The sequence below is a fragment of the Malus sylvestris genome, chromosome 5, assembly GCF_916048215.2.
Source record: "Malus sylvestris chromosome 5, drMalSylv7.2, whole genome shotgun sequence".
Lineage (NCBI taxonomy): Eukaryota > Viridiplantae > Streptophyta > Magnoliopsida > Rosales > Rosaceae > Malus > Malus sylvestris.
In genome coordinates, this window is record NC_062264.1 from 38936943 (window position 1) to 38960974 (window position 24032).

Sequence of the window (24032 nt, forward strand, 5' to 3'; positions counted from 1 at the left end):
AGAGGGAGCTTTCACAAAGGTTGCTTAGGAGAAGTCTCAGCAGTCGGTAGAGCCCCAGAAAGAGAAGGCACCGGAGGGGGATCATTCGAAGCCTCAATACTGGACAAAACCCTAGAAGGAGGAAGCATCAGAGGTTGATCATTTGGAGCTTCATTACGCGGTACAGCCCCAGAAGACGAAGGCAATAAATGCATTTGGAACAAACCCACAAATCTCTGATGATCAAGTAAAACCTGACCATCAGATTCCTTCATCTGGTCAAGCTTCCTCTTCATGTTTGTAGCATAGTCATATGCGAGCCGGTGCAACTGTTTATTCTCATGCTTGAGCCCTCTAATCTCCTGTTTGAGACTCATCACTTCAGCCGCCAATGATTCAACTTGGCGGGTTCGAGCAAATAGGCGTTGGGCCATATTTGACACAGAACCTGCACACTGAACACTGAGAGCCAGGGAATCCTTAATAGCCAACTCATCAGACCGTTTGGAAAGTAGTCTGTTATCTTTGGGAGTGAGAAGGTTCTTGGCCACTACCGCAGCGGTCATATCATTCTTCATCACGGAATCCCCAACGGTAAGAGGACCAGTAGGGGAGACGAAGGATGGGCGCCATATGTTGTCTGGAGAAGGCAGGCTGCCTCTTCAACAAGGTTCAAGTCAAAACGACGGTCGGAGGGGCCAGACATTTTCAAAGGTGTTGAAGAGAGAAGAGGTCGGACAAATCAAGATCTTAGAAGTGCAAGAATGGAGCTTCTACTGGTGGATATTCAAGTGTGCTTTAGAACTTAATGTCAGCCCCTATAAAAATCTGCACTCGACGAAGCTTCAGAAATCGAAGAGGCGCCTGCTCAGAAATCGAAGAGGCGTTTGCTTTCTCAAAAGCTGGGCTGCTCAGAGACCACGAGGGTCGATCTCAGAAATCGAAGAGGCGTTTGCTTTCTCAAAAGCTGGGCTGCTCAAAGACCACGAAGGCCGATCTCAGAAATCGAAGAGGCTTGCTTTCTCAAAAGCTGGGCTGCTAAGAGACCACGAGGGCCGATCTCAGAAATCGAAGAGGCACCTACTTTTCCAGCCTTGTCAGCACCTGTCACACACACACTCAGCTTTGCGGAAATTATGGGCATTCTGTCGAAGATTTCTGGCGAAGTAGAAAACACATAAATCGTACTGTTCAATCACCCACTTCCCATACGCAACAGTAACTCATGGGTACCACAGATAACTTTGCCAAAGTTCTCTGACAAAGTTGAGACACGTGAAGCTTGCAGCTCCCGCTACATCGCTCTGACCAAGAAGGGTAAAAGAATTGCAAAGAAACAACACTAACAAAGTTTAGACACATAAATTTTGAAGGTCTAGCTACCATATTATTACCCACAAGGGTAAAGGAACAGTACCACTGCTGGATAATTGGAAAGTCCCGGTGTGTCAACCTCTGTGCTTCGTGGCAAGGTAGACTAGCAAACATGCCAACCTTTACTCACATTCGAGAAAACACTCCCAACAGGATTGCTTGCTCCAAAATCGAAGAGGCACCGCCCTCCGAATCTCGAGAGCCAGACTCCCAACATGATTACTTTCTCAAAAATCGAAGAGATGGTAAAGGAACAGTACCACTGCTGGATAATTGGAAAGTCCCTGTGTGTCAACCTTTGTGCTTCGTGGCAAGGTAGACTAGCAAACATGCCCAACCTTTACTCACATTCGAGAAAACACTCCCAACAAGATTGCTTGCTCCAAAATCGAAGAGGCACCGCCCTCCAAATCTCGAGAGCCAGACTCCCAACATGATTACTTTCTCAAAAATCGAAGAGAGGGTAAAGGAACAGTACCACTGCTGGATAATTGGAAAGTCCCTGTGTGTCAACCTTTGTGCTTCGTGGCAAGGTAGACTAGCAAACATGCCCAACCTTTACTCACATTCGAGAAAACACTCCTAACAAGATTGCTTGCTCCAAAATCGAAGAGGCACCGCCCTCCGAATCTCGAGAGCCAGACTCCCAACATGATTACTTTCTCAAAAATCGAAGATACACCGCTCTCCGAATCTCGAGAGCCAGACCCCCAGCAGGATTGCTTTCTCAAAAATCGAAGAGGCATCGTTCTCCGAATCTCGAGAGCCAGATCCCCGACAGGATTGCTTGTTCGAAAACCGAAGAGGCACCATTTTCCCAACTTCAAGAGCTGGATCTCCTTGGATAAAGCTTGTCTGTAATCTTCACACACAACATCAGCTTTCCAGATACCACAGACCACTTTTTCAAAGTGCTCTGACAGAGTTAAAACATGTTAAGCTGGCAGCTCCCACTACCGTGTTATGACCAAGCAGGGTAAAGGAATAGCATTATTACTTGATGTTAGGGAGACTCCTATATATGTCGACCTCCATCCCTAACGGACAGGCAGACCTGCAAAAATGCTCAACCCTTTCTCTTATCTGAGAGGGCACTCCCAACGAAGCCTTTCGAAATATTCAGCTTTCTTTCCCCCCGATAATACCTCTGTAAACAAGCTATACTAGAGCAAGAATATCTCATATCATCAGGGTTAAAAGCAAGAGTATCCCATATCATGCTTTTTCCCTGTCTTTTCCTTTGGCCTTGTTCTTACCTGCAAGACAAGGAGAAAGAGAGCAATCAGTCATCACTTGGAATCAAGCTTCCAGCCAGGAACTGACTGCCTGGAACCCCTTACCTGATTACTTACCTGGCATTGCTCTCGAGTACTCATCTTCAACATCTTATGCTTCCAGGGAAGATACCGCATCTGCCTGAGGTACAGATAGGGCAAGTGAGAAAGATACAAGGAAGCATGTGGAGACAAGCGTAACAGCACACGTGCTGATACATCCACTACTCTGTCAAAAGCAAAAGTATCCCATATCAGCAGGGTCGAACGTACTCTAGATTTGATGGACTTGTTTTGACCCTCAAATTCTTCAGTCGGCCTTATACTCTGGAGGAAACCAGAAAACCCTCCAGCCCGGTTCAAGAATAAGCCTGTGGAAAGTTACTTCTTCAAAAGCAAAAGTATCCCATATCATCTCTTCTTATTTTTCTTCTCTTTATCCTTCATGCTGCCTGCAAGATAGGGAGAATGTGAACAATCAACCGGAGCTCTGATTGCTTACCTTGTCTGTCACCTCTTTCAGCAGATCCCCTAACCCGGCGACTTGGGGGACTCCTACTACATGGTTTGTATCGCGCTTGACCAAGCTTGAAACTACAAGTAAGCTTCAAGTGAAATTGATACATTACCTTGTGCATCTCCACCAGTTACAGATACCACCCTTGGATGGAGGAAGAGTACTTCCAGAGAAGATGCCACATCTACCTATGAGACAGATAAGGCAAGTCAAGACGATACCACACTCCGGTACTTAGAAGTTTCGTGGTTACGAGATCATTCTCCCACAATATTTCCTAATGTCATTTGTACTAAATCATTCACTTGTACTCACTAAAGGAGAGCTTGAACCTATGTACTTGTGTAAACCCTTCACAATTAATGAGAACTTATCTATTCCGTGGACGTAGCCAATCTGGGTGAACCACGTACATCTTGTGTTTGCTTTCCTATCTCTATCCATTTATATACTTATCCACACTAATAACCGGAGCAATCTAGCGAAGATCACAAAAAGTGACCGTTTTCGCTACCTAGGATCTATCTTGCAAGAGAACAGAGAATTAGATGGAGATCTCAACCATAGAATACAAGCTGGATGGATGAAGTGTAAGAGTGCATCCGGCGTGTTGTGTGACCGTCGTAGGCCACTGAAGCTCAAGGGAAAATTTTATAGGACGGCAATAAGGCCAACGATGTTGTATGGCACAGAATGTTGGGCGGTGAAGCATCAACACGTACACAAAATGGGTGTAGCGGAGATGAGGATGCTTCGTGGGATGTATGGGCACACGATAAAGGATAAGATTGGGAATGAGGATATCCGAGGTAAAGTAGGAGTAGCCAAAATTGAAGGAAATATGAGAGAAAATCGGTTCCGGTGGTTTGGACATGTGCAAAGAAGGCCTACTGACGCTCCGGTTCGAAAATGTGACTACGGGACAGAGGTTCAGGGCCGAAGGGGTAGAGGAAGACCTAGGAAAACTTTGGAAGAGACGCTAAGAAAAGACTTGAGTACTTGGATCTAACGGAGGACATGACACAAAACCGAGCGCAATGGCGTTCTAGGATTCATATAGCCGACCCCACTTCGTGGGAAAAGGCTTTGTTGTTGTTGTTGTTGTTGTAATTGATTTGAAGAGATATATATGCTCATGAATTTTACAAACGGGTTGATTGCTATAGCAGTTGTTCAGTTCGTTCTTCTGATCCGGTGCTGCGCTTCAATCGATAGCATAACAACTGATCAAGCGATCAGGGATGGCGAAGTTCTAGTCTCTAGTGGAGAAGTGTTTGAGCTTGGTTTCTTCAGCCCCGGAAAATCCACAAAGCGCTAAGTTGGAATCTGGTACATGAAAGATGTAGAAAAAAGAGTTGTATGGGTTGCAAACAGAGACAATCCTGTCAATGACACTTCAGGAGTCCTCTCAATTGGTGCAAATGGAAACCTCTTCCTCTATGCCGAAAACCAAAGCGATATTCCCCTCTGGTCTGCCATATCCAATGTTTCAATCACATCATTATCATCCAGTTCCGCACATGAGCCTAATTACAAAGCTCAGCTCTTAGATACTGGAAACCTTGTGGTGAAATTTCAACAACAAGATGGCGGCGAAAAGCTAACGGTATGGCAGAGTTTTTATTATCCCAAGCATACAATGCTTCCAAGCATGAAACTTGGACTGGACAGGCTCACGAGATTGAACCGGTTTCTAACTTCTTGGAAGTCCGAAGATGACCCGGGAACTGGGAGTTGCAGCTTCAGAGTAGACCCTAATGGAGCCCCTCAGATGGTCGTGTACAAAGATGATGTTCGATGGTTGCGCTTTGGTAATTTGAACGGTAATAGAGGGTGGCAGAATAGCGCAACCACAGAGCAATGTACTATTGAAATCTACAATACCAATGATGAGAATGAGACCACTTTTATGTGGTCTTCTCTTCTTGACCCTTCAATCTCCTCAAGAATATGGGAATGTATTAAAAGCGTGAGCCGTGGGCGAGGCATCCGAGGGATAGCCCAGTTTAGACGTGAGGCGAAGCCTCACAGGATCTAAATTTTTTAATATATACACTGTGTCACATCCCTGTCTGGGGTCCACCACATCCCGGGCTCGTTCCACTACCGTAGCACGATATTGTCCGCTTTGAACCTCGACCACGCCCTCACGATTTTGTTTCTGGGAACTCACACGAGAACTTCCCAGTGGGTCACCCATCATGGGATTGCTCTCGCGCACTACTCGCTTAACTTCGAAGTTCCGATGGAACCCGAAGCCAATGAGCTCCCAAAATGCCTCGTGCTAGGTATGGGTGGGAATATACATTTAAGGATCACTCCCTTGGACGATGTAGGATTTTACAATCCACCCCCTTTAAGGGGCCCGACGTCTTCGTCGGCACACCACAGCCAGGGTTAGGCTCTGATACCAAATTGTCACATCCCGGCCCGAGGTCCACCACATCTAGGGCCCGCTCCACCACCATAGCACGATATTGTCCGCTTTGAGCCCCGACCATGCCCTCACGGTTTTGTTTCTGGGAACTCACACGAGAACTTCTCAGTGGGTCACCCATCATGGGATTGCTCTCGCGCGCTACTCGTTTAACTTCGAAGTTCCGATGGAACCCGAAGCCAGTGAGCTCCCAAAATGCCTCGTGCTAGGTAGGGATGAGAATATACATTTAAGGATCACTCCCTTGGGCGATGTGGGATCTTACACACTGAGCATACACATATATTACATTAAAAAAAATTATTAATCAATAATCACCCTAAGCACACACATATATTATAAATACATAAACACACACACACACACACACACATATATATATATATATATATATATACATATATTATATTATATAAAAAAAATAGATGATGAAAAGCACAATGAGCACATATATAACAATGCATGCAGACAGGCTATGAGACATTGGAAGCTATTAAACATATTGGAGGAATGATCGATTTAAAGCTTTCACTCCTCAACATCATCAAAGAGTTTTCTTATTAATCAAAATTAGCCATGGTTTGATCTTTAGCTATCCAAATTATCCAAACCCAGTCTAGGCACCATATATCCAAACCAATTCCAGGAGTCCTCTCAATTGGTGCAAATGGAAACCTCTTCCTCTATGCCGAAAACCAAAGCGATATTCCCCTCTGGTCTGCCATATCCAATGTTTCAATCACATCATTATCATCCAGTTCCGCACATGAGCCTAATTACAAAGCTCAGCTCTTAGATACTGGAAACCTTGTGGTGAAATTTCAACAACAAGATGGCGGCGAAAAGCTAACGGTATGGCAGAGTTTTTATTATCCCAAGCATACAATGCTTCCAAGCATGAAACTTGGACTGGACAGGCTCACGAGATTGAACCGGTTTCTAACTTCTTGGAAGTCCGAAGATGACCCGGGAACTGGGAGTTGCAGCTTCAGAGTAGACCCTAATGGAGCCCCTCAGATGGTCGTGTACAAAGATGATGTTCGATGGTTGCGCTTTGGTAATTTGAACGGTAATAGAGGGTGGCAGAATAGCGCAACCACAGAGCAATGTACTATTGAAATCTACAATACCAATGATGAGAATGAGACCACTTTTATGTGGTCTTCTCTTCTTGACCCTTCAATCTCCTCAAGAATATGGGAATGTATTAAAAGCGTGAGCCGTGGGCGAGGCATCCGAGGGATAGCCCAGTTTAGACGTGAGGCGAAGCCTCACAGGATCTAAATTTTTTAATATATACACTGTGTCACATCCCTGTCTGGGGTCCACCACATCCCGGGCTCGTTCCACTACCGTAGCACGATATTGTCCGCTTTGAACCTCGACCACGCCCTCACGATTTTGTTTCTGGGAACTCACACGAGAACTTCCCAGTGGGTCACCCATCATGGGATTGCTCTCGCGCACTACTCGCTTAACTTCGAAGTTCCGATGGAACCCGAAGCCAATGAGCTCCCAAAATGCCTCGTGCTAGGTATGGGTGGGAATATACATTTAAGGATCACTCCCTTGGACGATGTAGGATTTTACAATCCACCCCCTTTAAGGGGCCCGACGTCTTCGTCGGCACACCACAGCCAGGGTTAGGCTCTGATACCAAATTGTCACATCCCGGCCCGAGGTCCACCACATCTAGGGCCCGCTCCACCACCATAGCACGATATTGTCCGCTTTGAGCCCCGACCATGCCCTCACGGTTTTGTTTCTGGGAACTCACACGAGAACTTCTCAGTGGGTCACCCATCATGGGATTGCTCTCGCGCGCTACTCGTTTAACTTCGAAGTTCCGATGGAACCCGAAGCCAGTGAGCTCCCAAAATGCCTCGTGCTAGGTAGGGATGAGAATATACATTTAAGGATCACTCCCTTGGGCGATGTGGGATCTTACACACTGAGCATACACATATATTACATTAAAAAAAATTATTAATCAATAATCACCCTAAGCACACACATATATTATAAATACATAAACACACACACACACACACACACATATATATATATATATATATATATACATATATTATATTATATAAAAAAAATAGATGATGAAAAGCACAATGAGCACATATATAACAATGCATGCAGACAGGCTATGAGACATTGGAAGCTATTAAACATATTGGAGGAATGATCGATTTAAAGCTTTCACTCCTCAACATCATCAAAGAGTTTTCTTATTAATCAAAATTAGCCATGGTTTGATCTTTAGCTATCCAAATTATCCAAACCCAGTCTAGGCACCATATATCCAAACCAATTCCAGCCTATGCAAATCAACGAAAATGGACATAACTATAGGCTTTATTCAAAGGAAAACTAATGAAAAAGGCTTGAAAACTTTGAGTTTTAATGATAAGGACAAAATAAATGGTAAAGTGAATAGTACCAGGATTGACTTTTTAGTGTAAAAATGTGGTTTTTCGTTAAAGTGAACAGTACCGTGTGCTTTTCGTTAAAGTTCCCTTTATTCAATCCACGCGGAAATCTTTCTTAAACCTAATCAAAGAGTCCCAGACAACCCCAAACAATCCCATCTTTCTCCACCTAACCTCAAAGATTTCTAACAACTAACAACAAAATGGACTTGTTTGTGTATGTCATACAAGTTAATTGTCTCTCCGGTCCCATATGCAATCTTTAAAACAAATCTTTGATGAACTTGTCATCGAGGAGTGGTCGCACGAAAAAAAAAAAAAAAAATTGACACCAAGACTTGGGGTTTACGAAACAAAGAAAATGGAGGATTGCCAAGCTTGTTTTTTCATAACGAAACCAGAGCATGAAATGAAGGGGTCATGAGTTTAGGACACTTTATATATGCAGGTAGGTTTTTAGGACTTGAAATCAATGTGGTTTCCAACCGATCTAGAATCTCTTTTAGAAGATGCGCAAATATTTATGATTAATTTAACTAGATACCACATTGACCACGAGTTTCAACAAAACAAGCCCCTATCCTGCCACACCTCATGCACATAAGTCGCACTTCAGAAAGAACAAAAGATTTTGAGAAAGAGAACATCATGTCCTTTTTTTTTTCTATGTGGGTACAAATAGAAGAACATCTTAATAATTAATTGATGGAGTGTCACACCCTCCCAAAACAATTATTTAATTATTTTTTATAAGAAAATTAAGAGAGTGTGACCACAGTCACAACCAGTTCCAACATATTCAAGGAGAAAGGCATTTCTAGCCACAAACGACAGAGATCTATCCCAAACATGAAAATTGTTAAAATTAAATTTTGTATTAGTAATTGCAACAGTCAAGAAGTTTGTTTCTCTGTAAACATGACTTCAAACAATAGTATCGAAAGCAAATGACAACCATTTGATGTCTTCAATGATGTTTCTCAATTGCTAAGGAGTTGCACAAAACCCTTTGATTGCATCAATCACGAGCAAGATCTAAAATATCGATATTATCCCGATATTTCCATCGAAATTTCCGTATTTTTTGACTACCGATATTTCCGATATCATCGATATTTTAGACCTTGATAGGAACTCTATGTGGTACTAAGTCACTCATGTATCTTACCATGCAATGTATGAAGTGTAAAATATTGTACTAATTCATTATATATAAATGATTATGATGTGTTTAAACTTCTTTCATTAATTACTACATATTTTCTACACTCACAATGTTTGCAAGTTCGTCATATAATCAACTTAAATCAGTTAAATCTATCATGCAATGCATTTCCTTCCAATTTTTTGTGATAAATTAATAGATAATTGACTAAATAAACATCCTGTAAAGTTTCAATAAAAATTTTCAAGTTTTTTTTACAATTTCCATGGTTTTTATTCAATTTTTATGGATATCGATAATATTCCGATATTTCCATCGAAATTTCCGTATTTTTGAACTACCGATATTTCCAATATCATCGTTATTTTATACCTTGATCACGAGTTTTGAATCACTCTCCGCATAAACTTTCTTACACTCTTCCTTTAGTCAACTAAAGGGTATTCCTCAAGGCTTACGCGATAGAGATGTTCTCTCCAAGGCTCCGAGCTCCAGCAAAATTGGCAAGCCATCCTCATTTCTGATTACAAAGCCAGCTGTTGCCTTGGAATTAATGACCCCTCCACCAAAATTGAGAGAGGATCACTGTCGAATCCTCTTTGAGAGGATATTGAGAATCCAATCACATCCGTTCATTGTACAGTAAAAAATTATTGTAAATATTTTTATTTAAAATTGAATATAAACAATACCTGATGAAAAGTAACCGCACAATGTACAATAAATGGATATGATTGAAAAATCTCTGAAATCCTCATAAAAAGCCCTTGACGAGGATCCTCACAAAGAGGATTTGACGAGGATCCTCTCTCATCAAAATTGATCTTCAGCTGCCGTTGTCGTGGGGTCCCACCTAATTTTCCGCTTCTGATTACTAGCCAAACTTATTTTCATTGTTAGCTTGAAAGTACTCGTTACTCAAGATTGAAGCTACTCTACTAGGAGAAGGTTTTCCATTCCTAGAAACCACCTGATTTCTATACGTGGCAAATGACTCATATAATCAATATCCAACAAAATAAACTTATTAATTAACATAATGTATATACATTACTTGAAACATCAGATGGTAAACCAATATGGTACAAACATGTGGTTTTCCTAATATTTTATTAATCATATACATCATTTTTTTATATCATGTGATATACTAATGTGGTATAAAAATATAGTTTCTATAACATTATTCATAAAAACGAATTTTGTATCTGACGTATTTGCACTCTTACTTATTCGTAGGGCAAAACACCATTTTCTCTCATTGATCATATACTTATTTATAACATAGTCCTATGTACTTTACAGAAAATCACTTTACCTCTTCCACTTTATTCTTTTTATTTTTTATTTTTATTTTTTGGAAGCAAGGGAAAAGGCCCAGAAGCCAAAAGAGAACAGGAAAGCCTATGGAGAGGCAAACACCAAGAAGGCAAACAAGTAGTGAACGGGGATACAACACAAAGACACCTCCACCAAGTGGAAGCGTCACCACAAACACCACCACAACGAAATTAATGAGGACATGGAAGATCATCATTGTGCAAAACATAAACCAACGAAGATGGGGGCCGATCGACCCAAACAGAATCACTCATCTCCGGAGAACCAACCAATGCAAGCTCATGCGCCACACCATTAGCTGATATGGGCACCCAAGACCAGCGATAGTTCTGGAAAGCCTCCCCCAGCTGCTTGACCCGAGCCAACAGAGGGTAAGATCGAAGCTCAAATGAATGGTTGCAATTTTTAACTTTTCACGAATAATCACATGTTTTTAAAAGATGCATCTTAACTTCTATTAATAGCCAATCAGTCCCTTTGTAGTCATTCCTCGTTTTATGATATTCACTATACCCATGATATAGTGGACAAAATTATATTAGAATGTCTCACTGGGTCCATATGAGAAAGTGTTCGACACAATTGTGGTTCGTTGAAGTCTTGTGATTTGGGGTGATTATTACAAGGATGTGGTCATTGCATCTTAGGAGGTAAACGTTGATTACCAATATCACTATAATGGGGCGTAAAATTATCTTAGGAACGCAATGTTGAACATTTTCCTTGAACCAATTTTCAAAATTTTCTAATATTATGCTCTGTTCATTTAATATTAGTTGTTCATGTCCATGCATTACGTCGTGTATTTAACTGCATTAAATTGTTCATTTCCATGCATTATATTAGCAATATGTGGAGATATGGATGTCATATATACATTATGAACATTGTATCAACAATATATCAATATCATGTCTGCGCAAGATACTTTAGACATTTCGCTTTGTCAATACTACGTGATTGTGTCACTCATATCGATAATATTTCAATAACTCATGCTTGTAAAGCTTTTGAGAACGGTGAAAAGCACTTAAATTTAAGGTGAAATGATTTGTTGATATAAACTTTATATATTATGAAATTTTTTGTAATTATGAGCATTGTAATAATTGTGATATTACGTCAATTTGGTATTTCAGTCTAATGATATTTTTCTTCACTTATAAGTAAAAGATTATAGGTTCGAATTTCATGAACAACGATTTTGAAACCAATTTTTCTCCCATTAAACTTAAACATATGATAAAACCCCTAATGAGAATATATAGTTGCATTAAAAAAAAATCGTTGTATTATAACACGTTTAATATTCATGACATAAACCCGACCAGTAAACCATAATTTCGACCATTGGAGTCTTGGACCCTATTTTCTCACTTCTAGAGGCAAGCAAGACATTGGGCGATTACAACCGAGCTGTCGATATTACAACAGAACAAAACAATAAGGTTGTCCGTTGAAAATTATTTCTCTCCGGAATCCCATATCTCCAAAATTCCAACCCATTATTTCCACAGCGCCAATCAGCGATATCACAAACGCAAAGAATTTCAACATCGAACCAAACCTCTTCCACATTTCCTTTTCACATCCTCCCAAATTCCCAATCCACAAAGCCCGCGTCTTTCTTTCGACCCGATTCCGCGTTTTGCATCTCATTCCAAACAAAAACCCCAAAAGTTTCAGTTTTTTGGTCTCAGATTTTACCTTTCGTCGACCCCCGGTATTCATTTTGTTTGGGTTTTTTTTGTTTTTTGAATAAATTATTTCGTTGACTTGGATTGATTGAAGATCTTTGTTTGGATTCAGCAATCCGATTACGTCGAATTACAGCTCCAATTGCTCGAGGAGTCGTGGAATTTGAACTTTGTTAACGAAATCAGGTATCTTTTGATCCAATTTTACTTCTTTTATGGAAACAAATGTTCATTTGAATTTGGTGGTTGGTTTAAGAGGCTGTGTTTTCTCAATTGCTTGCAATGGTGTTAGGGATTTGCTGCTTATTTTCGTTTTTCAATGTGTTTGTTATGGTTTAGTTCCTCTGTGTTTCGTATTGGGTCTCGGCATTAGGTTTGAGATTTTACCTGCCAGAACTTATTCAGGCTTGAGATTTTGCATGCCAGAACTTATTCAGGTTTTGATCTTGTTATATAGAACACGCTTGTTCGTCAATGTTTGTGTTTATTTGGCTCAAGACTTGATATGCTTCTGCTTCAGTTTACGCGTAGATTGTAGGAGGCGGATTGTGCCTGAAACATATAGGAATATCTCTTTGAGTTCAGATGGGAACCCAATTTACCAGATGGATGATGAAACAGCCCCGCCAACAATTTTTGGCTGTCCGGTATAAAACAACGTCATCTGAGTATGTAGCATCGAGAGCCAGAGATGCCACGTTTGAGAAACTAATGGACAAGTACAAGAACCTTCTCAAAGTCATTGCTGTCCAAGATCTCATCCTTGCAAACCCCCACGACCCTGCAGTGTCCCTTGATTTCCTCTCCAAGCTCTCCCAAAAGCTCCATCTCAACCGTGGTGCAGTCGCCTTCCTCCGCAAATACCCTCACATTTTCCACATTTACCATGTTCCCATGAAGTCCCAGACCTTCTGCAGATTAACTGACAGAGCCGCTCAAATTTCTAAAGACGAAGCAGAGGCTATCAACGCCTCGTTGCCACTTGTTGTTGATCGATTGGTTCGGCTTCTATCAATGTCTACTTCCAAGATGTTGCCACTCCGTGCCATTTTTAAAGTTGGCAGGGAACTTGGGCTTCCCGATGATTTTGAGGACTCGGTAATATATAAAAACCCCCATCTTTTCCAACTTTGTGATGCTCATGAACCCAATACTCATAACCTGAAACTGGTTAATGTAACTTCTGACAAGTTCACTGCAGCAGTTGAAAATTGGAGGGTAGAGGAATATTGCAAGGAGGGTTGCAGTGTTGATAGGGCTGAAATTCAGTTTAGTTTTAAACATGGATATCCTCCTGGGATGAAGTTAAGAAAGAATTTTAGAGCCAAGGTTAAGGAGTGGCAGAGGTTGCCATATGTGGGGCCATATGATGAGATGGCAGAGAAGAAGAGGTCGTCTAAGGCCGGAATGATGGCTGTGGAGAAACGGGCAGTTTCAATTGTTCATGAATTCTTGAATTTGACAGTCGAGAAGATGGTTGAAGTGGAGAAAATCAGCCATTTCAGGAAATGTTTTGGCTTCGATTTGAATATCAGAGATTTATTCTTGGATCACCCCGGGATGTTTTATTTGTCAACCAAGGGAAAGAGACACACTGTTTTCCTAAGAGAAGTTTATGAGAGGGGGTGTTTGATTCACCCAAATCCGGTTTATAATGCAAGGAGAAAGCTTCTGGATCTTGTTGTTTTGGGGCGTCATGGCCTGTTTAATGATGACTGTAAGCCAAGGAACCATGCCAGTAACATGGAGGCTGAGTCGCTGGAACAGCACAATGAAGAAACCTGTAGCTCTGATTAGTTAATACAGTTTTTCCCTTCCTGTGAACCTGATAAGTTTGAGACTTTAGTGGTTAGAAACTTATTCAATTTTGATCTTATATCGTGACCACAAAAGTTGATGATTCGTTTCATTTGGCTGAGCTTTTTTATAGATTTGATTTATGGTGTTTCCTGTCCGTATTTCGTGTTTACTCATTTTAACCTTGAGTTCAATTTAACTTAACCGACAGAAAACATATGAAACGAAAAACTATGACTTACTTGGCAGTTAGCCTATATATCTATAAAGTAGGAGGAAGAGTCATTGGTTATTCTGAAATCTTCTGAACCTATTGATGTTCCCTTTGTAGTGTTAATGCAGTTAACTAGTTATATGCATTTGTCCTTTTAGTTTCCTAATCAATCACAATAGATAACTTGCTTCAAGAAATTTATCTTACGTTATAGGTTAGGAAATGGTGGAAGCAATGTAACAAACAATGTAGCAATCTCTTAAGATTTATTCAAAATTACCAACCAGGAAATAAGGAGGTCGCACTTGGTGCGATGGCAAGTGCCTTCGCCCATGAGCGGTAGGTCTCGGGTTCGAGACATGGGAGCAGCCTCTCCATAAATGGGGGTAAGGCTAGCCGACATTCACCTCCCCCAGACCCTGCGTAAAGCGGGAGCCTTGTGCACTGGGTACGACCTTTTACCAACCAGGAAATAAACTGCCTTTTAACACATTAAGTTTTGCATGTACAATAATGCTGGGATATTGGAGTCATGAAACACAAAGTAGTTTCTCCTTGATAGATCTCCACACCAGTGGGTATGATTGTTTGCCTCAATAATTTTTGTCTTTATACCATGTCTTGTGTCCATGAATGATGCAATTGCTTACTTCATTGCCTAGGCCCGACTTCTTTAGGTAATTGTCCTGCATCAAGGATGGGGACCCTATTCTGTATTTAGGGGTTTCTGTCCTTTCCACAAGTAGAAGTGTTGGCATGTTTTTGAGTGTTAGGATTGGCAATTTCTGTCTTTGAAGAACTGAAGTTGTCAAGATTAGTTGGATGTTGGGAAGACCTGAAGGAGCTAGATTTCACAAAGAAAGTTAGTTCAGTCTTGTTGCCATGATGTGTTCTTCTAAAATGTATTATCTGGTTTTGAAAGTGAAGAAAAATTTACTTCGGGTAAGCTTTAGGATTTGTCTTCATGATCTCTCTTACCTCTTTACCCGTCGTTGCTAAAATGGTAATAGATATATTCAAGTTTACAGTTTCATATTTCAAAAGTTTATTTAGAATTTGTAATGGCGTACAACACTGTGTAGCGTATTGGCCATATGGTAAAAGATTCAAGTTGTGCAGTGATATTGTCTGCTATAGTCATACTTGATTCTGTTGGTAAAACCTCATTGTGTTTGTATATTTCTAAAAATTGCAGCTATGCAGAGCCAGCTTGTGTGTAGTGGGTGTAGGAGCGTTCTTCTATATCCTAGAGGAGCTACAAATGTATGCTGTGCATTATGCAATACAATCACCCCAGTCCCTGCTCCTGGTAATGTCTCTTTACCTTATACTTTTTCTTAATGGTTATCATTATAGGACCAGAGACTGATAGACTTGTCTAACCTAATAAGCATTTCATTGTAGAGTCATAAGGTTAGGTTACAAAACGTTTGTGCAATGACCTTGCAGGGACTGAAATGGCTCAACTTATTTGTGGGGGTTGTAGGACGTTGCTAATGCATACACGTGGGGCAACAAGTGTGAGGTGCTCCTGTTGTCACACAGTAAATCTTGCTCCAGGTACTATATAAGCTTACTTGAATAAAAATGAAGTTTTAATTGTTATGGGATGTAATCTACCACATAGTGGAAGGTGATATGCATCCTAATGTTTCCCAAGGTAAACAATCTTAGGGTATGGACGGTAATCCCATGATACGCAGAGGTTTTTCAGTTTAGCACCTGTGTCCCATGCATGCGTGGATCTGTTCTGCAACGTATAGGCAACTCCCAAAAAGCTCATCTTTTTCATATGTTCTTTTTGGAAGGTTATAGATTATTTTTGGTTTACGAACTTAAAAGGACTTCACTTTTACAGTCTTACATAATGGATAAAGAAAAACTCAAAGATTGTAATTTTGAAGGAAGTAGGTTTCACCTACTTTATGAGGACATTAAAAGTAGACATTTCGAAACTTCATTGGTTTCATTAACATGTCTTTGTATTAAATGAAAGACCATAAGGAATTCTTCCCTTTGCATAGTATTGCTGTTAATTTTTGTTCCTTTTAATAGTACACATGGCAGGAATATTTCTAGTCAATATCAGAGTTTGATATGGCTGTTCTTTTGGAAATTACTCACCGAAATGTGTCTTCAGTGGTATTCGGAAAGATCTTAAAAATTTGACAGAACCAGCATATATTGTAATTGCATATGTACAGCTTATTCTATGTTTGATAACTGTTTCGCTTCCTCAGCTTCTTATTGACTTCTCTCTTGTGGGTCTTATTTTTGTGAAAAAAGCATCCAGTCAGGTCGCCCACATCAACTGTGGAAACTGCCGGACAACGCTTATGTATCCATTTGGAGCTCCTTCGGTCAAATGTGCAGTCTGTCACTTTGTTACTAATGCTGGGGTAAGTATAGATGAAATTTTTGACATTGTCACTCAATATTCTACGTTATTATGGCTTATGGATTCTGGGTGCATTAATTGTTCTAAATCATGCTTTAATTTTGGTGCTATAGACTCGCTAAATGTTAAGAATCTTCTTGTTAATGATCGAGTGGTTGGATATAAATTGTTCCTTCATGTTGAAAACCATCCTCTTTGCAAATGAACTCGCTAATTGAGTGTTGGTTTGAACATTATACAGATGGCCAATATGAGGGTTCCAATTCCAGCGCACAGACCTAATGGGACGGCCAATTCAGGAATGGTGCCCTCTACTTCAGCAGTAAGTTCTGAGAAGCATGCTATTTATATGTCCTGGATGAGACCGCCTTTGTGGTAGTAACATATTATGCGTAGTGAGTCTGTTGAATTTATTTCTCTTGTATTTTCTCCAGGCAATGCCTCATTCTCAGAGCCAGACCGTTGTCGTTGAGAACCCTATGTCTGTTGATGAAAGTGGCAAATTGGTAAGCTTGTTAAATAATGCATCCGTTCATTGCCACTGTTTTCCGTATTGAGCAATCAAAGACCTAATGATGATAACACTCTTAATCTCACAGGTGAGCAACGTCGTCGTTGGTGTCACACGGGGAAAAACTAGCACAGCGTGATTCTGAAATCTATTGCAGCTAGTTTTACTTCGCAGGGAACAAATCAAATCCTTATTACAGATTACTTGGAAGATAGGCACGATCGACATTGGGTGTATATTTCTATTGGAGTTGTTCATAAACATGTGTGCGAGAAACATTTCAAATGTGAGGCGTCGGATAAATGTATTATCTACCGAATAGACCTGACGCGGCGAGCGAGGGTTTTGCTGTCATTTTTGTGATTGCTATCTCACCCGTGCCGTGTCTCCCAAGTTTAGTCGAGTCACTGCGCGTAGAGTGTATATGTTTTTGAACTACAAATCCAGTTATCACGCATTTGTTTTGTATGTAAACAATTTATGTATTTTCGTTTAATGATGGTGGCCTGCTTCTGTGCAATTCTAAAGGTAGTCGGTTGATCGTTGGTAGAAGTATTATTCGGAAGTGCTTAGCATTTGCCTTTCTGTTCAAGGTTGGCAGTTTTTTGCCTCATATTTTCTAAGCTGGCGATTCCTGGTTCTTAGCATCCGGATAATCTGATACACACGACAAACCCACTAAACCCCTCAAAAACTTGAAAGTAGGTTTGCCAAATTTTTACACGACTCGTTAACTTGATACTAAATGATATGAAAATAACAGGTTTTGGGTCAATTTGTTAATGAGTCTGGTCGTTATCAGGTGACACATTAAGAACCCAATGAGACACTCTTTGCCAAATATAGACATTAGGCATGCAACTTTTTGCATAACTCGTTAACCTGACACGAAACGATACGACTCGTTAACGAATCAGATCATTATTGGGTCACTTGTTAAGAACCCATTAGGATAACGGATTTGATTTGACACCACATGACCCATTTCAATGAGATACCGTTTGCCATATTTAGACGTTAGGCATGACAACTTCTTGCGTGACTCGTTAACCCGACACAAAACGATACGACTCGTTAACGAAGTAGATCATTGTTGGGGGTCACTTGTTAAGAACTCATTAAGATAACGGATTTGACACGACAAATACAACTAGTTCGTCAGGCCTACCTGAAAGCATCAGGCTTTTCCTGATTCCAAATATGCGCGTCTTTTGATTAGATGTGAGTGTGTACGATCTGTTTACGTACTTGGAAGAGGGGAAACCAGTATTCGAAGAAGTATGGATTTTTACTGTTAGAGCCCCACGTCTTCTTTCTGTTGATTATGTATGTGTTAGTAATCGTATGAAAAGTCGAGAGTCAGAATAATTTCAAATTTCAGCACCCATGCTTAGCGAACACGCCATCAGAATGTTTCTTGCATTGATAATAATAAAAGCTAACGATGCAGAGAAGAGTTGAGAAAGAAGATTGTCAAAATTGCTGATGCGTTTGTGCAACCAAGAAAGAAAAAGATTAAAGCAAGGTAGCTCTACGTTTGTTGAGCCAATGTGTCTAGAAATTCTGGGTGACATAAGCAGGGGCAGATTAAACCATGATGCGTGTGGGGTTAGAAAGTTTTTCCAAACTACCTAAACCCAACAAACCCTAAAATTATTGGATTGTTAGTCTAATCAAAGAAAACTAACTACATGCCTCACTTACTCAGCAACTGGTTCTGTCACTATAAGAAGCAACAAAGCACTCACTTGTGTATCTCTCTCTCTCTCTAATTCAACCATGGCTCTAGAAAATGGACAGAAACCCGAGGATAGGGCGGAGTTAGCGGCGGTGACGAAGCCGACGGACTGGACTATTGTCGTACTGAGGGTGGTTGGGTTTTTTGCCACGGTGACTGCAACCGTTGTAATGGCAAGCAACAAAGAAACCAAGTCCTTGGTGGTTGCCCCACCAATAAGCGTCACTCTCACAGCCAAGTTTCAGCACAATCCTGCAAATGTGTAAGCCTCGGTACTCTCTTTTTCTTTCTACCTCCCATACAAACGGAAATTAGAGGACCCGAGTGACGGTTTTCGCGATTGATGATGATGCAGGTACTTTGTGATAGCTAATGGAATTGCAAGCCTTCATAACGTGTTCATGATAGTTGTGCACTTTTTTGGAGACAAGTTCAAGGACAAGGGCCTTCAACTTGTGATGGTAGCCGTTTTAGACATGGTAAGCAAACGATTATTCCTTTTAATACAAGCGATATTCGAGGTCGGGAAGAATCGAACGCAGGGTAATTATGTCAACTAGACTGTATATTTTTGGTTGTGGAATGCAGATGATTGTGGCCCTGGTATCTTCGGGCGATGGTGCAGCAACCTTCATGGCAGAGCTAGGGAAGAAGGGAAACTCGCACGCAAGGTGGAACAAAATCTGCGACAAGTTCGAGAAGTACTGCGACCGTGCCGGCGGTGCCATCATCGCTTCCTACATCGGACTCCTCTTTTTGCTGGTTATCACAGTGTTGTCCATCATCAAACTACTCAAAAGAAATTAGAACTGCATTGATAATATAGCCCTTTTCACTGTGTCAAAATGTATTGCTTTGTGTGTGCCATGAAATCATCATGTATTTGAATTTGAATGATTTTTCTGCATCAACTTAATAAGTGATTCGTGTATTATAAACTTCAAACAACCTAACTTTTATGTGTACTGAAGTGAGAAATTTTTGCATGCGACTGTCACACAGTCACAAACGCATTTTAGTACTTACCCAATTCATCGGCAAGTCAATGCAATCATCCCAAATTTAATTTAAGATTGTGTACGTTGATGACGGAATAAGTGGTGAAATTTAAAGGTGAATCATAATCGGTAATCTTACTAAAATTTTCATAGAAAGGGTACTACAACTTGCTGAGTTAAAGAAATCATGATTGATGCTTTGAATTTGAAAGAGAAATTATAATGTATAGGAAGTACCCATAAATAAAAAGAAAATTTGCTACTGCAACGTCTCACATTGAACTCTCGTAAATAACGAGTTTGATATTTAATTATGACTGATTCATAAATTGGAGATGTCGGTTGAAGAGATTTTTCAGTGCATTCAAAACATAAGTGTCAAAATACAAGTAGAGGGACACTTAAAATCTCCACTAATATTATGACCCATGATAAAAGAGCTTGTGTTCTCAGTACGTGGACAATGAGAAAATTTTCAGTGCACGAGGAACACGACTCGGTATACAATGTGTTATAATACAAATGCTTGAATACTTTAAAAAAAAAAGAAATTTCTAACTACTTAATTATGGAAAAGGATCCGGCAAGGGGATTCTAGAGATCCCGTGATTTCACTCGTTTAACGTAAATCATGCGGTCAGTTTTCATTCGATTATATTCATATTAAATTTTAAATTTTAAATTTTGAAATAATTTCTGACCGCACAATATACGATAAACGAGTAAGATAACCGATTTCCTAAGATCCTTATAAAAAAGATTTAATTATAATACTTGTATATCGAACCGTGTTCACATTGAAAAAGCCCTCGTGAACAACAAGAGCGAAAGAGAGTTTTGGGTTGGCCCAAGATTGGAATTAAATCCATCATCGAAAATACATAAAACGTTATAATAATCAGCCCTCCATACCCTTCGTCCTCCACGCTTCTCTCTCAGATCTGCAACTGCAAAAAACCGAATCGAAATCTCTCAACAATGGCAGCAGTGGCAGCAGGACCGGACCACCTCTTCAACCTCCGCAACAACTTCTACTTGGGCGCCTACCAGGCCGCCATTAACAACAGTGACCTCCCCAACCTCTCCCCCGACGACGCCGTCGAGCGTGACTGCCTCGTCTTCCGCTCTTACATCGCCCTCGGCAGCTACCAGCTCGTCATCAATGAGATCGACGCATCGGCCGCCACGCCTCTCCAGGCCGTCAAGCTCCTCGCCCTCTACCTCTCCGGCCCCGATTTCAAGGTACCGTCTTCAATTTTGAATTTCGATCCGATATCACACACTGTTGAATCGAATCGGATGGAATCGGATTGGATTGGATGTGTGATGAATTGAAAGGTTTGGAATTGTGCAGGAATCGGCGATCTCGAATTTGAAGGAGTTGTTGGCGGATCCGGCCGTCGGAAACAACCCTACCCTGAGGCTGATTGCTGGGACGGTTTTCATGCATGAGCAGGACTACAATGAAGCTCTCAAATACACCAATTCCGGAGGCACTATGGAACTGTACGTCAATCTTTTCACTTTACCTGATCACTTGGGCATTTTCGTATTCTGATTATACTTAAGATCATGTTCTGATTAAACGCTATGATCAAACTTGGTAACTTTATTGTTAGTTAGATTTTCTCTGAGGCTCTGCATTGTCGTTATCTTTCGAACGGGACCCGAAATGCTTCAGATTTTTAGTGTCTTTAACTTGATTAGTGATTATATCGATGTTCATTGGATTGAGCAAAGAAGTTAATTAGAGGGATCTATGAAGTAATGGAAAACCCATTAAAATGTTAAGAAAATAAATTTATAAATTGAAACAAACTCTAGGGTCGCTAATATGTGAAGTATAGAAACCAATTGCCTTTGCATGCTTGTAAATTCTAGATGGCTTATGCGATCCTTCTGTTGGGTAGTGTCTTTATCGATGTCAAGTTTAATCTTTGATGTAATTTATACCGAGGCTAATGATATTTAAGTGTTGAAGCAGAAAGCAGAACCTGATGATGTGTTATTTTCTTAAGCCTGATACATGCTGCTTATGCCTTTGCAGGAATGCATTGAATATCCAGATATTCCTTAAAATGCATAGGTCAGATTACGCGGAGAGACAGCTGCGGCTCATGCAACAGGTTGACGAGGACCACACGCTAACTCAACTTGCAATGGCATGGTTAAATCTGGCAGTGGTAATTAAATATTTGTCTTCCTTTCAGTTGCCCTGAAATACTAGATATCACAGTTCATGTTTGTAATTTCACATTCTTCGAAATCAGGGTGGTTCCAAGATACAGGAGGCATATCTCATCTTCCAAGATTTCTCTGAGAAGTCTCAGGCTACGAGTTTGATCCTCAATGGAAAGGCTGTTTGCTGTATGCATATGGGAAACTTTGATGAAGCCGAAACACTACTTCTTGAAGCACTGCAAAAGGCAAGTACCAAGTAATATATTGGTGGCTTTTCTAGAGCTTTTAAGGTGTCTACAGTTTGTATCCCGTCAATTAGAAAAACTTCACAAAGTCAAGGGCTTACTACACAAAATTACATGATTACATCATTATGCATGCTCAACTCAAATCTGACTAAATCAAATGACTATTTTTGCTGGAATTAATAATGAGTTGTATACTTGCACGTCATTTGTTGCATTTTTCTGCTTTTCTTGTTTCCCTATATTTATCTCTCCATGTTCATCTACTTTCCCGTTTACTCGGAAATCTTGTATTGTTGTAATGGTCCATTAATACACATGCGCATTCTCATATTGCCAACTGTATAGGAGCGGCATAGGATTACGCATATTTCTTTTAAGACATTTTTAGAGTAATAAAAGTGCCATTTTGTTCTGCCACAGGATGCAAAGGATCCAGAAACTCTAGCCAACCTTGTTGTATGCTGTCTTCACCTGGGAAAGCCATCTTCTCGTTTCCTCAGGTAAATCTCAAAGGCTACTTCATACTGCCGTTGTGACACGTCTTTTTACGTCATCCATAAATTTTGTTATTTCATATTATCATAACACTGGAATTATTTGTATTTGCCCCATATCGTGTGCAACTGTAGAATATAATGGTCAGTGATTGAATGTTTTACTGTTTTTCAGCCAGTTGAAAATTGGGCACCCAAATCACTTGCTCGTCAAGCGGGCCGCGGAGGCAGAACAGAACATTAACCAAGCTCTTCAAACAGCTGGTTGAAACCTCAGAAGTGGTTTGTACACGAGCCGATTAGTGCTATTATATACTCCTTAGATCTTTCGCGACGGCTCATCTTTTGATTTGTAAACTGAGAAGATATATATTCAACTGAAAAGATGTATTTAGTAGACAGAGGTCAAATCTTTGGGTATGGTTTCTTTGATTTTTCAACGATATGGAGTCCAAGTTTGTGATTAATTGCACTCGCTTTCAGCATTTTTTTCCCAATACTGTGATGTTTTGTACATTACAGTAACATTTTTGTTAGCATTCAAAAGATAAAACAGTAATCCTGCTACAAAATCCACAATTTACGACTTGATTATTGTTAAACAACAACTAAGCCTTATCTCACTGAGTAGAGTCGTCGGCTGTATGAATTTTAGACGCCATTGTTTTTGCACCAAGTCTTTCATTAGCGACTTGATTATTGTTAACTATTAACAATTTCAATTATTTCTTTTCATGGTAAAAACAAAGTGCTAAGCATATAAACTATATAGTAGAATAGTTTTACAAATACAAATTTTATTTTTCCATGAGAGATTTATGGTTATGTTGTTTGATTAAGGCAATTCTCACATTGAATGCGACCAAATCACAGAGTCATACTTTTGTGAAAGATGCCATGTGGATGATGGCATGTGTAATCAGAGTTTGTAGAGCTGTTTGATTACAGAAACTCTTACACCGAGTTGAGACTAAATTACAGAGAGTCTCGTCCTATCCTGTAAGATGCTTATGGATGATGCGGTCGAACATCCGTACTTAGGTTTATCTCATCTTCACACACATACATTGGCTACAAAATCTGAGAAAATATACAAAGAGAACCAAAATAAACTTTTGGTTAATCGTTTGATATCACATATTGGAAAAACAAACATGAAGCACAAAATCTTCTCTACTCAATCGTTTCTTAGTTTTCTTGACAATATTCTAAACTACTTTCTAATCTA

At 40.2% G+C, this 24032-nt stretch overlaps 5 protein-coding genes across 8 annotated transcripts; 4 read left to right on the forward strand and 1 right to left on the reverse strand.

The window, feature by feature from the left end:
* Positions 1-11: 11 nt before the first annotated feature.
* LOC126621089 (uncharacterized) lies at positions 12-2106 on the reverse strand. The gene is made up of 2 exons (XM_050289484.1): positions 1868-2106; positions 12-1432 (listed from the first exon to the last, which is right to left on the reverse strand). The coding sequence occupies exon 2, from the start codon at positions 555-557 to the stop codon at positions 12-14; it is 546 nt and encodes a 181-aa protein (XP_050145441.1). The 5' UTR covers positions 558-1432; positions 1868-2106.
* A 10070-nt stretch (positions 2107-12176) lies between these two features.
* LOC126621090 (protein LSD1-like) lies at positions 12177-17665 on the forward strand. 2 transcript variants are annotated; one of them, XM_050289485.1, is made up of 8 exons: positions 12177-12251; positions 12338-12411; positions 15432-15545; positions 15686-15796; positions 16523-16635; positions 16876-16956; positions 17069-17140; positions 17234-17665. In XM_050289485.1, exons 3-8 carry the CDS (start codon positions 15434-15436, stop codon positions 17282-17284), a joined length of 540 nt encoding a protein of 179 aa, XP_050145442.1. In that variant the 5' UTR covers positions 12177-12251; positions 12338-12411; positions 15432-15433; the 3' UTR covers positions 17285-17665. The 2 variants fall into 2 exon arrangements, with proteins under 2 accessions (XP_050145442.1, XP_050145443.1); XM_050289486.1 differs by having other exon boundaries at positions 17087-17140.
* Positions 12183-14179, forward strand: LOC126621079 (protein ROOT PRIMORDIUM DEFECTIVE 1-like). Of its 3 annotated transcripts, XM_050289454.1 has the most exons (3): positions 12183-12251; positions 12338-12411; positions 12746-14179. In XM_050289454.1, exon 3 carries the CDS (start codon positions 12811-12813, stop codon positions 14020-14022), a length of 1212 nt encoding a protein of 403 aa, XP_050145411.1. In that variant the 5' UTR covers positions 12183-12251; positions 12338-12411; positions 12746-12810; the 3' UTR covers positions 14023-14179. The 3 variants fall into 3 exon arrangements, with proteins under 3 accessions (XP_050145411.1, XP_050145412.1, XP_050145413.1); XM_050289455.1 differs by lacking the exon at positions 12183-12251 and having other exon boundaries at positions 12337-12411; positions 12757-14179; XM_050289456.1 differs by lacking the exons at positions 12183-12251; positions 12338-12411 and adding an exon at positions 12419-12598 and having other exon boundaries at positions 12631-14179.
* Positions 17666-18900: 1235 nt separating the features above from the next.
* Positions 18901-19848, forward strand: LOC126621087 (CASP-like protein 1B1). Its single transcript, XM_050289483.1, has 3 exons — positions 18901-19145; positions 19239-19362; positions 19472-19848. The coding sequence occupies exons 1-3, from the start codon at positions 18925-18927 to the stop codon at positions 19688-19690; spliced, it is 564 nt and encodes a 187-aa protein (XP_050145440.1). The 5' UTR covers positions 18901-18924; the 3' UTR covers positions 19691-19848.
* A 909-nt stretch (positions 19849-20757) lies between these two features.
* Positions 20758-23271, forward strand: LOC126621083 (coatomer subunit epsilon-1-like). Its single transcript, XM_050289460.1, has 6 exons — positions 20758-21123; positions 21236-21387; positions 21929-22064; positions 22152-22307; positions 22731-22810; positions 22980-23271. The coding sequence occupies exons 1-6, from the start codon at positions 20860-20862 to the stop codon at positions 23071-23073; spliced, it is 882 nt and encodes a 293-aa protein (XP_050145417.1). The 5' UTR covers positions 20758-20859; the 3' UTR covers positions 23074-23271.
* The last annotated feature ends 761 nt before the right edge of the window (positions 23272-24032 follow it).

Excerpts from the sequence above, each read along its gene's own strand:
- LOC126621089 (XM_050289484.1), bottom strand. The coding sequence starts at position 557 with ATGAAGAATGATATGACCGCTGCGGTAGTGGCCAAGAACCTTCTCACT.
- LOC126621079 (XM_050289454.1), top strand. The coding sequence starts at position 12,811 with ATGGGAACCCAATTTACCAGATGGATGATGAAACAGCCCCGCCAACAA.
- LOC126621090 (XM_050289485.1), top strand. The coding sequence starts at position 15,434 with ATGCAGAGCCAGCTTGTGTGTAGTGGGTGTAGGAGCGTTCTTCTATAT. Across the intron at positions 15,546-15,685 it reads CACCCCAGTCCCTGCTCCTG|GGACTGAAATGGCTCAACTT; the intron begins GTAATGTCTCTT and ends ATGACCTTGCAG. Across the intron at positions 16,636-16,875 it reads ACTTTGTTACTAATGCTGGG|ATGGCCAATATGAGGGTTCC; the intron begins GTAAGTATAGAT and ends AACATTATACAG.
- LOC126621087 (XM_050289483.1), top strand. The coding sequence starts at position 18,925 with ATGGCTCTAGAAAATGGACAGAAACCCGAGGATAGGGCGGAGTTAGCG. Across the intron at positions 19,146-19,238 it reads CAGCACAATCCTGCAAATGT|GTACTTTGTGATAGCTAATG; the intron begins GTAAGCCTCGGT and ends ATGATGATGCAG. Across the intron at positions 19,363-19,471 it reads TGGTAGCCGTTTTAGACATG|ATGATTGTGGCCCTGGTATC; the intron begins GTAAGCAAACGA and ends TGTGGAATGCAG.
- LOC126621083 (XM_050289460.1), top strand. The coding sequence starts at position 20,860 with ATGGCAGCAGTGGCAGCAGGACCGGACCACCTCTTCAACCTCCGCAAC. Across the intron at positions 21,124-21,235 it reads TCTCCGGCCCCGATTTCAAG|GAATCGGCGATCTCGAATTT; the intron begins GTACCGTCTTCA and ends GGAATTGTGCAG. Across the intron at positions 22,811-22,979 it reads CCATCTTCTCGTTTCCTCAG|CCAGTTGAAAATTGGGCACC; the intron begins GTAAATCTCAAA and ends ACTGTTTTTCAG.